Source organism: Candoia aspera, chromosome 3, assembly GCF_035149785.1.
Source record: "Candoia aspera isolate rCanAsp1 chromosome 3, rCanAsp1.hap2, whole genome shotgun sequence".
Classification (NCBI taxonomy): Eukaryota; Metazoa; Chordata; class Lepidosauria; order Squamata; family Boidae; genus Candoia; species Candoia aspera.
In genome coordinates this window covers 9,168,299-9,185,467 of record NC_086155.1, presented here as the reverse complement: position 1 = coordinate 9,185,467, position 17,169 = coordinate 9,168,299, and the positions used below count along the sequence as shown (strand labels likewise).

The following is a 17,169-nucleotide window of genomic DNA, read 5'->3' as shown; positions in this document are numbered from 1 at the left end:
GGTTGTATGGGCAGAACAGTTAAAATGGGAGTTTTCTTCAGCAAGGTTTAGCTTGTGTGAGCACAGCTCTTCTGCATTCTCCTCTTTTCCAGCAAACTCAGGCTGGACAAATAATGCTGCCCTCCCCAAGCTACTTTAAATAACGCCCCCAAAACATATTTTTCCCTGCATATTTAGCTTCGTGAAAGATCCCGTTCCGCGACGCTCATCCGCGACGCTCAACCTTTCAGACGCGGCCTGGAGTCTTGCATCTCCGCCGTAATAGCAAGCCCTGATTTCTTCATCTAGCATCAGGCTATCCTTAGGTGTTAGGTATTTTAAGTAGTATTTTAATCATAGGCGCGTGGAGATGGGAGCGAAGTCAAGTTCGCATTGCAAGGATCGCCGGTGGGGCGTTTTGGAAGGAACGCCTCCCACCTTGGTTCAAGCAACCCAGCACAAACACGAGCCTTTGCTGGTCCTGGAGATCATCGGAGGAGTGGCCGCCCTGATAGGCTGGGGAGGAAGCGGGTTAACGTATCTTTTTAAAAAACGGATAATTATAGTGTATGGTTTTCTAGTGTAAATGCAACAGGGGACGAAATCTACGGGAGGGCCCCATGCAACAACGCAAGCTTCCCGCTCGCACAGCACGCTTCCGTCGAAGGATGCGCTTCTCCGTACGCCAAGGGCGCAACGCTCCCGCAGCAACAAAGCCCCTCCCCTCCCCTCCCCTCCCCTCCCCTCCCGCCCGGCGACGTGACACAGCACAATAGCCGAAGGCAGGCAGAAGCGGGGCCACAGCGGCTCTGGGCGCGGTGCATGCTGGTCCGTGTAGGCTCGCGGGGGGAATTCGAGCCTGGGCCTACATGTTTTGAGTGGCATGGCTTCTGACCAGGGCAAGCTCCGAGGGCGTGGAGCCTGCCAGCCAATTAGAGAGGGAAGAAGGAAAGGAGGAGGGCGGGCTTCCGGTGTGACTGGAAGGGGAGCTGAGGGGAGGCGGAAGCGACCGTCGAGGCTTTTGAGGGGGAGAGAAGCGAGCGGCGGGGAGGCCAGTTGAGGCGGCAGGTAAGCGTGGGCGAGCTCGGCGGGAGTGCCCGGGAAGGCTGTGGGTGAGGGTAGCCTTCCTCCACCAGATAAGTGGGACGCCAAGTCTCACCCGTCAAGTCCGGCCGAGGGCTGGGGACGATGGGGACTGTAGTCCGAGACCCCCGGAGGGGCACCTGGTTGAGGACGTGCGGGGGTGGATGCGCCCAGGTGAGGCTCAGAGGGGCGGTTTTATAACGGTTGGGCCGAGAAAGGTCCCGGCTGGAAACGAAAAGAGGAAGAAGGATGGGGGTCTCGGGTCCAGAAAGGAGTTGGAGCCGGAACTTCCTTGCCTTGCTACCTTTCTCCTTGCGGGGAGTTGTCTCCTTGTGCGCCGCTGAAGAAAGGGGGGCCTGCCGTGGGGAGGCTCATGCTTAGGGTGCCAGCCAGACCTGCCCTTTTCCACAGGGCCCAAATGAGGCCAGGGTTCGTCCTCATGGGCCTGTCCCTGACTTGGCCACCGTTTCTTGCTTGCTTTTGCAAAGCCTTTCGTTCTCCCGAGCCTGCTGAGGTCTGTGATTGGAGGGAGCGTGGAAATTGACAAAGGTACAACTGGCTCTTGCCACCTTGTTGGCTGTATATCTGAAGTTATCTTAATTGCTTCTCTGTTGTTTCCGGACGATCTATTTTACTTTCTAAAGTCCCTGCTATCCCACTGTACATATTTGCTGGATCTTTTTCTTTCAGTTAAGTCTCTCAAGGTGGTAAGACAAAGACTAATATGCATGTAATATATTTATACTGTGTTCTTGAAATATCTAAAATATGGGGTTGTATTATTATATTTTTATCTCACCTCTCTCCCACTCTCCCTCCCTCCCTCTCCCTACACACACACACACACACACACACTCAACTCATACCTAATACTCTTATGGGGTTGTATTATTATATTTTTATCCCACCTCTCTCCCACTCTCCCTCCCTCCCTCTCCCCACACACACACACACACACACACACACACACACACACACACATTCAACTCAAGGCAGTGAACATACCTAATACTCTTGCATCCTATTCTCCCCACAATAACAACCCTGTGAGGTGGGTTGGGCTGAGAGAGTGACCCAGTTGGCGTTCATGCCTAAGGCAGGACTAGAACTCTGTCTCCTGGTTTCTAGGCCAGTTAATTAAAGTTCTTAGAGTAATTGGATTAATTGGGTTGCTAGAGTTTTTCCAAGTTATTGTTCCACTGTTCTGATAAAGTCAAATCCATATGGCATAGATGGCCTTGCATTATAGTCTAATGCAGGGTTTCTCAACCAGGGTTCCATGAGAGGTCACTGGGGGTTCTCTAGGAGATCAAGGTTTATTTAAATAAAATTAATAATTTTAATTTAATAAATTTTAATTAATTAAATTAAATATTTAAATAAAAATATTTCAAATTCAGGCAGCTTCCCATTAAGGAGGTAAGTTTCATTATTTTTAGTTTAAGAACATTGTTAATGCATATATACAGGCTTACACATGAAATGAATATAATAATTTTGTAACTTCTGGCCTATATTGGAGCCTGAATGTGCAGGGGTTCCCCAAGGCCTGAAAAACATTTCAAGGATTCTTCCAGGCTCAGAAGGTTGAGAAAGCCTGGCCTAATGTATACAATCACATTTTAATTTTTTACTTATTCGCTAGTTTTCCTTTGCTGGCTAGGTTGCTATTCTGAGGAGATTTTATGAGGGAGAGAATTAGATATGTGATATATATATCAGAGCTCTCTGTCCAGAAGAGTGCAGTGCTAGGAACAGCTAAGATACTGCGCAGAACCCTCAAAGTCCCAGGCCTCTGGTAGAGGACATGAGGGTGAGGAAGACACATACCACCCATAAGGGTGAGAAGGGAATTTTATTTTTTTATATAATATGTATGTTAATAAGGAGTATTAGATATGTTCCCCACCTTGAGTTATTTATAAAAATAATAAAGGTGGGATAAAAGGTCTAAAAAAAATTGTTTGCTGTTTTCACCTGTTATACAAGTAATTGAGGGGTGTACATTTTGTCTATTTTAAGGAACCAAAATGAATATCCTTACTTTATTTCTTCAAAACTTAGAAGCACTGAACAAAGCAAATTTGTAGCTCTCAGCTAACTATTAGTAATAGACTGGGAGTATTCTTTAAGTAGGCCTATCTTGAATAACTGAATATAAAGCTTATAGAGGAGCAATAGGAAAACTGATGTTTATTTGACAAATTTTATTATTCTGCTATGCCATCTTCTGCAAATCTCTGATATATTATTCAAAGATAGTTTGATATGTAGCAAAGCGTTGTTGTTGTAAAAAGTGCTTATGTCATGGCCTAAGGCTCCCAAGTGACTCAGGAGTTCTTGGCTTTTAAAGGAAGAATGTAGGAAGAAGAGAATATGAGTAGATATCATATGAGAACTTGATGTAGCAATAATATAAAGGCTTAAAAAACAAGCCATGAAGCCAAGAGGTGTGTGCCTGTTGTTTGGGATGCTGATTCGTTCCTTCAGACCCCTTTGCTTAATGTTCCTTTCTTATGGAAAAGTTCTCAACAGCTCTTGATAAACATGGTCAGGGATCTGTCGAGGAGATAAGCCCCAGCATTTCATGGAGTGGAGAAACTGGATTTCTGGGGATTTTTTTTTTGCTATTACTTCAGTTGCTGTTGTGCCAAAAGCTTTTATCTTTGGAATGTGGATAGTTCCACCACAGATGTTCAAATTTACATAGAATTGTTCTGTTTTCAGCAGTTCCATTATTACTTCAGCACCAGGCTGATCTTTTCTGGGCTTAAAAGCTAAACAAGGTTCGTACTTAGTTGGGAGATTTCAGTCTAGACTGGGAAGACAAAAAACTTTCCAGAAAAAAGAAAATGGCAGATCACAGGCTGCCAAGAAAACCATGGCTGTGAGTTGAGCTTGCTTAAAGAAATATGCTTCAGCAATAAAAAAATTTTTTTTCTGGGATCTCCTATGTAGTTATTAAAGTGTTGCCAATATTTTATTAAAATATGTAGAGATTTTTTAAAAAATGTTTTAAGTTTGGAAGTAATTCACATACTCACTACATATTTAAAAAAGGAAATACTCTTGCCTTTTTCGGCCTCACTTTTTATGTTGATCAGGTTTTTATTTTTACCCACATAGGTGTGTGACAATTTGATAGGAGACTGTTAGTCATTCTTTCAGTGGTTTCAATACCCTTTTCTAAAATAGTTCAACCCTTACCTTTGTATGTTTTCCAAAATAAACCATAAGTAATGTTCTCAGAAATCTGGTTACAGAAGGTTGTTGAGCTTTTGTGCTGTGATTTGTTTTGTGCTGTTTCATTTGGCAGTGGGTCTCTCTTAATAATGACTTGTAATTCTTTCATTCATGAAATCTGCATCAAATATCTCTGAAATAGCACCCGACTCTGGAGGCTCCTGTTAACTGTCGTTTATATAAATTGTTTTTCTTCATTGAAGTATTGGTGCTAGAGTTGAAAGTGAAGAGGCTGGTTACTAGTTATAAAGGAAAAAAAAAAACCTATTTCTTGGGGAATGCAAGAATGGATGAAAATTATGGTACTATATCTGCTTCAGCACTTGGATGCCTGTTCCTTATGATCCATATTTTTGCAAAAGAGTGCCCAAATTCAGGTAAAAATAATATTGTGATTGGTGTAGCCCAACTGGGAAATTGCTTAAGAGCAGGAGCACTATGTCATCCATTTAGGGCAGTGTTTCTCAATCTCGGCAACTTTAAGTGGCAACTTTGTCCACGCCTCTTAAAGTTGCCAAGGTTGAGAAACACTGATTTAGGGGATCAGATTCGGTGCTGTGCAGCTGTCAGTGTTGAATTCGACCAGTGTATTGCCCCTCCTGGAAACTTGATTGCCGTGACTGAAAGAGAAGTGCTCATGATAAATGTTGTCTCTCTCTCCAGGATGTCTTCTGGTGCTTTATTCCCAAGCTTGGTGCCAGGCTCCCGAGGCTCATCAAGCAAATACTTGGTAGAGTTCCGTGCAGGAAAGATGTCTTTGAAAGGCAGCACTGTTACGCCAGATAAGAGGAAAGGCCTTGTCTACATACAGCAAACAGATGATTCCCTCATTCACTTCTGTTGGAAAGACAGGACATCTGGGAATGTGGAGGATGTAAGTGGAATACTCCAGTCTTAGATTGTAGTTACACAGATTTAAAGCTTGTTTCCCCACTGAAAGCTAAAAGTGGTATGCTTGTATGCATGTTTTTGTAAGGAATTGGGTTTCATGGTTTGGCCCCCTTTTCTCTCCTGTTTTGGCAAGAAATCAAATAAATAAGAAATGTATGAATCTTGCTGTAGAGTTATCTCTTCATGGAAGCATGCATTCACTTTTATTTCACATCTAGCTTCTGCAGCTCCTTCTAGAAAACCATGCTGATAGATGTGTAATTCAAGCTGTGTGCAAAATTATGTTTTCTACTTTTCCCTGGAACATCCTGTTTTTTTCTCGTGGAACTGAGCCAGCTGTTTCAGTGATACTTTTTCTCTTTAAGGAAGTGAACCTTGAAGAATAGGAATTGTTTTGTGGTTTTCCAGGCATCATCTAGCCCCCAAATTTTAGGGTTGGACAGTGTATGGGAATGGCGGATCACTTGTTCCAGAAGATTGGCTTTCCCCAGATGGCTGGAATGGTACCTTCCAGGAAGCATTGGAACATGAAGTTTCCCAATTCCCTGCTTTCAACTGTAGATTGAGAAGTAAATTATTGATCAGCATTGATTGATATCTAAGTATTTATGTCCTTCCTTTGTTTTTTAGGACTTGATTATATTTCCTGATGACTGTGAATTTAAAAGGGTGCCCCAGTGTACTACTGGCCGTGTGTATGTGTTGAAGTTCAAGGCTGGATCCAAGAGACTTTTCTTCTGGATGCAGGTTTGTGAGTACCTCAGTCTCAGTGTCCTGCGTTTCTCTAGAAATTTTAGTTTTATGCTGTATAGTTAATATGGTCAGAGTGCCAGTGCACCTAGAGAAGATTTTGAGTGAGACTAATCATGAAGAAATTGAGAGGGAAGAGTCAGCTTATATCTGCCTTACTAGTACTGTATGTCTCTGTTAGCATTAAGGTTAGCATTTCATATTCTGCTCTAGTTCTCAGCCTTGGTATGTTTTATGACACTGAACCATTTGAATATAAATCTTCAATAAAAATCTAAACATTTTTCTTCATAGTTTCTTTGGCCCCCAAATTGACTATCTTAAGAAAATGTGAAAAACTATATATTATTGCCAGTGATAAGCTCTGAAAGTAATCACTCACAAAATTATATAGGTTTTCTGGCCAAAGTAACATTTGAAGACTTTTTTCCCCCCCTGTCTTTTGCTTGAAATCTTCATTCAAAATTTACTGGAAGTTTTTTGCTTTAAAATGCTGTTTGTTTGCCAAAAAAAAAAAGAAAGTCTTAAAGTTCCCTGTACTAAATTATAGTGCTCTGCATATTGAGAAAGCTAAGATGTTAAGAATGACCTATCTTTTCTGAGGAAATAAGGGGTTTTTTTTCCTTTCCAGGAGCCTAAGACAGAGAAAGACGAAGAGCACTGTCGTAAAGTGAATGAGTACCTCAATAACCCACCAATGCCTGGAGCTCTGGGAGGTAGTGGAAGTGGGGGCCACGAACTTTCTGCCCTCGGAGGTACGGGCCTTGTCCGAGGACCTCTTTCTGCACGAGCTTAGTCATTTAGTTCTGGTACTTTGAGGATTTTCTTTTAAACCCAGTATCAAATCTTTGGTGATGCTAGCTAAAGGTTTAACATTAAATTCACATATAAAATAATAAAACCCCAAACTTTAATAGTAGCAGTAAATGCCACTCTGTTTCAAGCATAGCCACTTTTAGAAGGTTAGGCGGCCTAAAAGGTGCAGTTGCCATATAGCTTGAAGAAAAGGCCGCTTCATATGGAAACGTGTGATCTCTTGGTGATGGACTGTGGAAGAATGTTCTGCATAGAAGGTGTGGAAATACCTTTTTGTATATATCGGTTAAATGTAGCACCGAAGCGATCCTTGTGTTAAAGTTTGAATTGCCTGGTATTTAGTTAGTTACAACATTTTGCCTCTTACATTTCTTTTTAGGTGAGGGTGGCTTGCAAAGTCTTCTGGGAAACATGAGTCATAACCAGCTCATGCAGCTGATTGGACCAACGGGCTTAGGAGGACTTGGTAAAATGCTTTTGTTACATTTATGCCAAAATAGTATTTACTTGACTTAAACCTTGTCTTGGTTTTTAGCTTTAGTAAGTAAGTACTATGCCACCGATGAGGTTACTCTTAGACAAAAGTACCCTGATTTGTGAATGTTGGTATTGGATGCAGGAGCGTCATTTTAAATGGTTTTGTTCTGTGGTCGGTGCACCAACAAGACCCTTTGCCAGCCCCTGAGTTGATGCAAAACTCCTCTTATTGCATGATTGCACGTAGAATTGCTCTGTTGCTTCCCTTAAGCAGTGCGTGGGGGACCTAGTAATGGTGCTTCCAAAAGTTTGTATATTAATCGGAACTAATAGAAGAAGACTCTTCCCTCCCTCCCTCCCTCCCTCCCTCCTTAAATTGCATGCCTCTGTGTGGCATGAGGTCCCAATGGCTGGCCAGTAAACATGTTTGGATAATTTGAAACTTTGGGGAAGCTGTACACAGAGATGCTTTAGATAGGGGTAGATCATTTGGTGTTACAGTCCCTCTTGATTCATCTCCATTATTGGCTGGTGGAGGCGGCCTGAATTTGGTGCTAAGAGTGTTAATTAATAAAGTGGGAGATTCCTTTAGTAGAATAATTGGCCACATGGTCGTTGTGCTCCCTTTCTACTGGCTGCTGTTCAGGGACCCACAGTAGGACATAGTTTTCTGAAGATGGTAACAATTGTGAGCCTTTGCCCTGCAGTATGGCAGTTGATCTCCATCACCTCTGGTTCTGAATGTATGGTCTAGAATTTTTGGATTTTCATTTGGCCATGTCTGATTCCGGACTGACTTGATAGATGAGACTTATGGAATGCATTGTGTGGGACCGGCAGGCAGTTATGATTTGGGTTAATGCCTACTGAGAGTTTGCAGGAAGACCAAGAGGGCCCCTCACTGATACAGTTTTACAGCGTGAGGATGCTCAGCCGGGCCTCTCTTGAGAGACTGTAGAGTAAATTACGTTTTGAATAAGAATAAGAGTACATGTTTGAATAAGAACTGTTTTTCTAACGAACGTCTATGGCAGATCCTCTTTTTTTATTCTTGCTGTTAATTCTGCTGATAGGCGGACTTGGTGCTCTGACGGGTCCTGGTCTGGCCAGTCTGCTGGGCAGTGGGGGGCCTCCAACTAGCAGCTCTTCTTCAAGGTAGGAGGAAATTTCACTTACCACTTAAACGGTGTTTTAAATATTAATGTAGGGATAGAGGTTAATTTCATTATATGCTGTTGCGGTGCTTTAAGGCCTCTCAGCCGCTCAGTAAGACGATTTTATGCCGCAAAATCAGCCTTCCTTCATCTGGGCTAGATAAGCCACATCTGAAGTTGTGGCATCTTGAAGTTACCCCAGTTGTGAGAAACTCTGGATAAGTTGCAGCTTCTGCAACATCAGTGTAGAACCCACAGGACTGAGGTGGGAAGGGTCATGTAGGAGCGTCTGTCAGTGGAGGTCTAAGGGTGACTGTAACAATATAATTCTTGCGTTAACTGAACAGACCAGCACTATTCCTTTACTGCAGATGGGCATTAGAGATGCAGAGGCTGAAAGTGAAAGCGAGGTGTTTTCCAGGGGAAAGGCTGTGCTAAACGTTGTCCTCGTCTTGCCTGTGGGCCACTCAGGGCTTGTTTCCAAGCTGTACCTGGGTTTGGGTGCAGAATGCTTTGTTCAGCAAGATGTGTTTTGCAATTACAGGTAGTCCTCGCTCAACAACCACAATTGAGACTGGAATTTTGGTTGCTAAGTGAAGTGGTCATTGAGCGAATCTGGTTTTACTACCTTTTTTGCAGCAGCTGTTAAGTGAATCACTGTGGGTGCTAAGCAAACCATGTGGTCATTAAGCAAATCACATGGTTCCCCATTGATTTTGCTTGCCAGAAGCCAGCCAGGAAGGTTGAAAATGGCGATCACATGACCACAGGACACTGCAATGGTCATAAATGTGAATCAGTTGCCAAGCGCCAAAATTGTGATCACGTGACCGTGGGGATGCTGTGGTGGTCATAAGTGTGAGAACCGGACGTAAGTCATTTTTTTCAACACCGCTGTAAGTCCGAACCATTACTAAACAAATGGTTGTTAAGTGAGGACTACCTGTAAAGGAGGCTACTTCTCTACTTCCAATGTTTTTAAAATGTGACCTAAAATGGTGGCGCTCACCTGTAGGACAGAGATTTGTGTCACATTTCTCCAAAATAGTACTTCTGATTTTATGGGCTGTAAGATGAAATAACCTACTGCCTTTTAAAAGTTAGGTCTGAGATGGAGAAGAAGAGTCATAAGGAGTTGTCAAATGAATTTATAACTTTGATTATTGTTGGTTACAGAAGAATAGTTGCTGGTCTAAGTTACAAGGTCTTTGGGCTTTTCACTTCTTGATCCCCCTCTTCTTTAGCTGAGAAACATAGTTGCAGAAATTTTCCCCAAATCTCGCCTTTCAGTTCCCGCAGCCAGTCAGCAGCTGTGACCCCCTCCTCCAGTACATCCTCCACACGGGTAACGCCTGCTCCTGCTGCTCCTGCAGCCGCCACCAGCCCCAGTCCTGCTCCCAGCTCGGGGAATGGGACCAGCACCGCAACGAGCCCTACGCAGCCCATCCAGCTGAGCGACCTTCAGACCATCTTAGCTACGATGAATGTGCCAGCTGGAACAGGAGGACAGCAAGGTAACAGAGAGAGTGTCGCCGCTTTGGTAGGACTGCCTAAAGGCGCATCTTTCCTTGACCTTCCCTCCTAACATCTCACAGCCTTCGTGGCTCCCGCCTGGAGTTAGATCATCTGACGTCCTGGACTTCAGTCCCAGCAGTACAAACCAGCTGTTGGTGCTGGCGTCCGAAACGTAAAAGGAAGCAGTTGGCCCATCATCAACCCTTTTCACCTTGGACCCACTTTAATAAGAGCTGTTTTAGCGTAGAAGGGCGTAATCCGCCCTTTTGCTATGTAAAGTGGTATCTCCCTACCAGAAAGTTAACATCCTTAGGATGTGATAGTAATGAATTTCATAGTTATGGGGGTGGGGGGAATTCTCAAGTTACTCTTGGAATATTGTGACCCTCTGTAGCATCTTTGCTAATCCCTTCTGCCTCAAGAGACAGTCTTAGTGGCATTCTTTTGCAGTTGACCTGTCCAGCGTGCTGACTCCAGAAATAATGGCACCTATTCTGGCAAATACAGAAGTCCAAGAGCGCTTGCTGCCTTACCTTCCTTCAGGGGAGTCTCTTCCACAAACAGCCGAGGAGATTCAGAATACGCTCACCTCTCCGCAGTTCCATCAGGTAACTCTTTTAGTACCAGTAGGAGGATGGCACTTGATTCACAATTGGACAAGAAGCTCTTGAGTTAGCTTGTATGAGCGGAACTGGCTAAAGCATGGCCTACAGGGCCAGGTTACAGAGCGGTAATGTGGGGGTGAGAGACACTTCATTCAGAAATCTCCATGCTTTTTTACTCCATACAACTTTGCTGGTGTTCTGACTATCTGAAGCTTTCAAGAGTTTGTGCTGTTTTCTGGCTGTGTTGCTTACTCATTTCTGTTTTACAATGGCTTACCCAGCACTGCTCAGTTAGGAGTCCACAGGACTACCGATAGTTCAGTTAAGAATTACAGTTGTTACACGACCACCCACAAGCCTCGTGTGGCACAGAGTGGTAGGCGGCAGTATTGCAGCCGAAACTCTCCCAGCGACCCGAGTTCGATCCCAGCGGAAGCTGGATTCTCGGGTGGCCGGCTCAGGTCAGCTCAGCCTGCCATCCTTCTGAGGTCGGTAAAATGAGCACCCAGCTTGCTTGCTGGGGAAGGTGGCGACTGGGGAAGGCAAGGGCAAACCACCCCGCTCTACGGTCTGCCAAGAAAATGTCGCGAAAGCGGCGTCCCCCCCCCCCAAAGGGTCAGACATGACTCGGTGCTGGCACCGGGGACCTTTCACTTTTTTTTTTAATGCTACCTCCCATGCAGTGCTGATGGTTTACAACAAAGCCAGTGGCACTAGGTAATTTCTTTAGTTTCAGTTGTTAATTAGAGGGCAGAGGTGGTGTTTTGAAATTAGAGCGTAAAGTTGTAGGAGAGAAAGAAAAATGTAATTGATGAAAGATTACCTTGGTTGGATTGGATCAGGCTTATATGAGAAGGAGCCCTCAGCCACATTTGTGGTCATGTAGCCAGTGGGAACCGGATTATTGATTTCTCCTGTCATTAAACTAAATCTTTTTGGAACAGGATCCTTTTCCTGGCCTGTCTTTCTGAAAGAAGTAACAGGCTTGATTTTCCTAGAATCTGGTGCTCCTATAACCTAGATGAATGGTTCTAAAGTCTGAAGTGCTCTTTCTTCATTTTGCAGGCGCTGAGCATGTTCAGTGCTGCCTTGGCTTCTGGGCAGCTGGGACCCCTGATGAGCCAATTTGGCTTACCAGCTGAGGCCATAGACGCAGCAAATAAAGGTGGTAAGTTCATTTGGACAGCTAATTGGGAGCTGCTTAATAATTAGTGGAAATCTTTCTAATGCTGAGGTAATACATTGTGAGGTTTGAATTCTACTCTCTGTATTTTTTTCTGGAAGGCATCTTGGGTCACTCTAATCCAGTGTTTCTCAACCATGGCCACTTGAAGATGTGTGGACTTCAACTCCCAGAGTTCCCCAGGCAGCATGGCTGGCATGTGGAATTCTGGGAGTTGAAGTCCACACTTCTTAAAGTGGCCACAGTTAAGGAACACTGCTGTAATTATTCAGTATAAGAAGAGTGCTCATGCTAAGATCTGCAGACAGCATCCACAGAATGCTAATGTTTATCCAGTGGATATCCACAGACTGACTTCAGGTGGATGATTAGACATATACCAGCTCCCACATGAGCAAAAAAATCAGCTTCAGGGCTCCTATGAAAGCTACTTTCCAAAAATTGTACCTGTGAAGGTTTTCTTTTGCAGTTATACTCTATATGGCTATAAAGGATTAGGTGAGTCCTTGCTATTGAATAGCTAAGGAGGGCTTCTTTGTCTCAGCAAAAATGCTACACAGGTGTTGCTTCACCTTGGAAAAATCTGCCCAAGTCTCAGATCATCCTGACACTACAAAGTTTTAGATAACTTTAAAAATTTGATTGTTCTCCCAAGCTCTGGCATAAACTAGTGTCGTGCCCATTGGTATGTAATTTGCCTGTATAAATAGGAATAAAATCTCTATTGCTATGCTCAAATATTGAGTGGTACTTTATTCTGTAGTTGATTACTTATGTGCATCTCTATATTATGCTGATGCAGTGAGAACATTAAAGAGAAACTAAACTTCTTAGGTAACATTAACACAGAAATCTACTGAATTAAAGTAGATCTTTTTAAAGGCTTGAAGTGGTTCTCACAGAGCATAGGGCTGTTGAGCATCTTGTGGAGTTGGGAAAAGTATGACGATGTTAGGCCAGCGGATAAAGAGTGTAATTTTTGTTTGGCAATTCAGCGTATTTGGCTTTGTCATAGCACTTTGGAACATACTGGAATGGAAAGTGTGATACCCAGCTTCTTGGAAAGTGACTTAGAAGGGAAATAAACTTTGGCAAGCATATTTACACAAAGGGTTTATGATCTGGAATAGCATTTGAAATGGACTTTGCAAATTGCAGCTATCCTGCTGCGAACCTTCCATGCTGTTGCAGGCTGTGTGTTGTGACTACGAACTTCAAATGTGCATGAGGCAGCCTGCTGTCTTTCATACGTTCCGTTGCCAAATGACCAATTTAATGTATCTTGTTTCTAGATGTAGAGGCGTTTGCAAAGGCCATGCAGAACAATGTCAAATCCGATCAAAAGGAAGGAGATACAAAGGAGAAGAAGGATGAAGAGGAAGACATGAGTTTAGATTAGGTTTCTTAATTGTGTCTGAACGATACTCCTAGATATTAACTTTAAGTAGAATCACTAGCTGGCTCCCTGTCTCAAATCTACAAGTAAAGGATCTCGCTCCCAAATTCTTTCTGGAGATAACTTTTTTCCCCCATTTCTTGCTCTAGCACAGGCAGCTGTTTAGCCTTAAAATGCACTTGTCCCTAGGAAATATTTGATTGGACGAAATGAAATCTTGCATTAAGTAAAACTGTAGCTCTTAAGTTTGAAGGGTTAGCCCATATGCATTAGTTTATATATATATATTTTATATTTAGCTAGTTGTACCCAGGTCATGTCTATATCTGGTGGAATATTTGACTTCTTGATTTCATTAAATATTTGAGGGGCTCTTGAGAGTCTGTTCTCCTCTCCCTCCGTGTTGGGGAATGTGGGGCTTGCTGAATTTGGGGCAGAATTCTGTATGTGCACGTGAACAACACATCCAAACACTTCTAGCTGGCTTAACCTCCATGCCCTTGCTTCTGTGATACCTATCCATGCTGGACAGGAGAGAGCACATTCCAGTCCTTGCAAATGTCAAAAGGGGCTCCTCTGAGAGGGCCTTGATACGGAGCGATAAAGAATGCTTGTGGCTTGTACATTGGCAAATAATGCAGGATTATTGATACTTGGGGGAGGTTATAGATTTGAACCCTTGCAAGCAATTCAGTTGGTTGTAAGCATGCAGTGCACATTGTGTGAGAGCAGGCAGGCTGATATCCCCTTCCGTGGTATCCTGTGAATGCGTTTACTCAAGTATATACCCCATCAATGTAGTCAAGTATATTCCCCATAAATACACTGAAGCATATAATGCATCTCCTGCATTAAAGCCACTCTGTACAAATTTTACAAAGTCTACATCAGAAGTTTTTATTATGGAAGTGTGTAGCAACGATATACAGAAATACTGCTTTAATTATTCAGCCCCCAAAAAAGTAACTTGCTGAAAGGAAATTCAAGGTGAGTTAAAATCCATTTTTCAGTATGTACCCCAACATTAAAATAACCAATATACTGATAAGTAATAAAATTCTTTTTAGGACTACCTTACCCAATGTGATGAGATATACATATGTATATATACACACACAAACACACAAGGATGTTTCTAAGTGCACAAGTGAACCATAGATTGAGATTGAGGAACGGGTGAAGTTAGTTGATTGCGAGGAAAGTTGGGATATTAAAACTGAAGAAGAAATAACTGGAGTAAGAGTGAAGAGATTGCTTTTCTTTTCCGAAAGGAGCTGAGGACACCACCTTAAGAGTAATAAGTGAAATTGTTTTCTCCTCTAAAAAGTGTCACGGTAATGCAGGCTGCCGTAATACCTAACATGGTGGGAAACATTCCTATCTTTTGCCTGCAGTCACAAGACGCACTTAAGTCCTAGACCTGGCCTGTGTATATGTGTTGTGTTGTGCTGTTAAGCCAGTGTTTCCCAACCTTGGCCACGCTGAGATGTGTGGACTTCAACTCCCAGAATTCCCCAAGGAATTCCCCAGCTCCCCATGGCTGGCTGGGGAATTCTGGGAGTTGAAGTCCACACATCTTAAAATTGCCAAGGTTGGGAAACACTGGCTTAAGCAAACCACAGTATGGTTGGACATCATAGACTGGCCAGGATCTCACAACACTGAACCGCAAAGTACTCCAGTTCCATGTTAATCCTATCACACAATGTGCAAGCCTAGTTACTAAGGGATAGTCTAATGCATTCCTTGATAAGTTCAGGGAAGTTGGGAAAGATGAAACACTCTTCCAAATGTAACTTGTGTCTGCTGGAAAAGTGAATGTATGTACCTTTGCAGTGTCTCAGCTTCTTCCCCCTGCAGCCATTTTGTCATTCCCCCATAGTAAAATTAATGGAACAGTCTCTGGAAAATTACTAGAACAACTGCAGTGATCAAACATCTATACACAGATGTGCCTAAATGACTGGTTCTTGTGCAGCTTGATGAAACAGTTGCTTAAGGCATCACTGTGACTTGTCTTGTTTGTGAAAGAGAGCACCGTAGCCTTCTAACACCCATTATAAATACTTGTATTAAGTGCACACCATGTGCACTATTTAAAATCCCTTACTGCCAGTATACTGGAAGAAATGTGCAAATATATTACAAATTAGCTAACCGCCCCGGCTGAGAGCCCCACTACAGCCCTTTTTCCGCCATATATACACCGTTGATGCTGAACACCACGTTCTCAGTGGCAAGGAGATGCCCAATGAAGACGTCCGCTGGCTTCCTGGAGGATGGTGAGCCTATCCACGGTTCTGATTTTACATGCGCCTAGAAGCTTCGTTTACACAGCTGGGCACCCTCCAAGCCCCACTGAGCCCCTGGCGGTCCCAGCATGCCTGAGGTCAATTTGGTTTTGGTTGATCACCAAATTCTTCATGCAGCCCACAAAAGAGGGAGGATGCCCCATATGTGATGGCGAAGTGAGTTCTGCAGAAGGAAGAATAAAGTACCATTTTTATTACACGCAGCAGCTGGCACTTGATACAGAGAAAATCTTGCTACGGTCACTTTTGAATCAAGGGACATTAAGCTAGTTGAGCCTCACCTGTCCTCGTTACATTCAGAATTACCTTTCTGAAGCAGGTCCAAATTCTTCAAGTGGGTGACCTTTCCAGAAAAAGCTGGCTTTGCCCTGCCCTGCCCGCCTGCCAGTTTTTGGCTTTGCCCACAAGATGCCACTTGCTTTTTTCCCTTCTACTTTCCCCATCCAGGCTTGTCTGAATGTTTTCTGCTCTCACCTGTCTTGTCCTAGCCTCCCCATCTTATCTTTTGCTATTCCAGACCCTGATCAGTTCTGTTTGACATTCATCATCTACCACTTGCATTACTTCCCGTTTTTAAAGGCTTTTGAAGTCACTGTTCGGGAGTGCACAAAATGGAAAATGTTTTGTTTCCAGTTTAAAAAGTTAAAATAGTTTTGTGTCAAGTTAAAAATAGAAAAGCCCCACTTGAACCATACTGTTGGCTGCTTTCCATTGGAATTTAACACTTGTCACCAGAAACAATGAGAGCACCCTCAAGGCTTTTTTAAAACAATTGTCATCCTTTTGGCCAATTTTTCTGCAAACCAGGTGGGCAACCAGCACTGCTGTCATTCTGCTTCATTTTGTAGCACTTAAATTTTTATTTATTTATTAAATTATTATTTAATAAATAACTTAATAAATAATAATGTAATAAATATTTTGTGGCAAAAGCAGATCACCACATTTTGTTCTGAGGTCAGACCAAAACAGCACATTTGCAGTTTGTGTTTTGATTTGAGAGTGTTTTGGCACATCCATACAGTATAAAATTGCAAGAATATATATACATATTTTATTGTAATCAGGTGAATAGGGCAGGTCTTTTGCTCATGATGGCTGCTTGGTTGAACTGAAAGAGGATTATTGAGTGGACAATTGTAATTTATGCAATTTCACTCATTTCCTATTCTGTAGGTCTAGGAGGACTGAAAACAATGATAATCTGGATATGTCCATTTAGTGAACTGCAACATCCCCCCTGAACGCTCCATTTCCTTAACCCACTCACCTGGCATTCCACCAAGATAGATGTTCTCCTCAACAGAAGTAGCATGGGCTTCGTTTGGGCCCACTGTGTAATTTACTTCTGTATCCACATTCAGTTGGATCATGTTGCTTCCTTTGAGGACTAGGAAAGAAGACACATTAGCATGCATCTGCTTCATAATTCATGCAGCAGCACTTGCTCCCCTATGCCAGAGGAATGTGGAAGGAGTAGATAAGAGTTAGCCTGGTGCTATTGATATCAGCTCTTTCCAGCCCTCTGCCCTGTTGGATTACAATTTCCATAATTACCACCGAGAGAGATCTATATTAGCAAAGCATGCTGAGCTGGACCAGCAACAGAGAACTAGTCTCTATTTAAGGATAGGGGCAGGTGGACATGCAAGATTTGCAAAAATTATGCTTTAATTAGTATCTGACCTGCCTGTGAAGTCTGAATTGAATACAAAGTCCCAGAAGAATTGTGGCAGTCCAGTTTTAGCCTCCATCCACCATCACT

General features: G+C 43.1%; 2 protein-coding genes across 2 annotated transcripts in view; one reads left to right on the top strand and one right to left on the bottom strand.

The window, feature by feature from the left end:
• The first annotated feature begins 889 nt into the window (after window positions 1-889).
• On the top strand, window positions 890-13,472 carry ADRM1 (ADRM1 26S proteasome ubiquitin receptor). Its single transcript, XM_063296982.1, has 10 exons — window positions 890-1,047; window positions 4,969-5,179; window positions 5,827-5,943; window positions 6,578-6,701; window positions 7,142-7,228; window positions 8,313-8,394; window positions 9,684-9,907; window positions 10,359-10,516; window positions 11,579-11,681; window positions 12,989-13,472. The coding sequence occupies exons 2-10, from the start codon at window positions 4,970-4,972 to the stop codon at window positions 13,093-13,095; spliced, it is 1,212 nt and encodes a 403-aa protein (XP_063153052.1). The 5' UTR covers window positions 890-1,047; window position 4,969; the 3' UTR covers window positions 13,096-13,472.
• A 1,179-nt stretch (window positions 13,473-14,651) lies between these two features.
• The window catches only part of LAMA5 (laminin subunit alpha 5), a 225,010-nt gene continuing 222,492 nt past the window's right edge, over window positions 14,652-17,169 (bottom strand). Inside the window, exons 79-80 of the mRNA XM_063298768.1 lie at window positions 16,675-16,794; window positions 14,652-15,567 (exon numbers count right to left, since the gene is read on the bottom strand). Coding sequence (XP_063154838.1) covers window positions 15,422-15,567; window positions 16,675-16,794 — 266 coding nt within the window. The 3' untranslated portion in view covers window positions 14,652-15,421. The remainder of the gene's footprint in view (window positions 15,568-16,674; window positions 16,795-17,169) is intronic.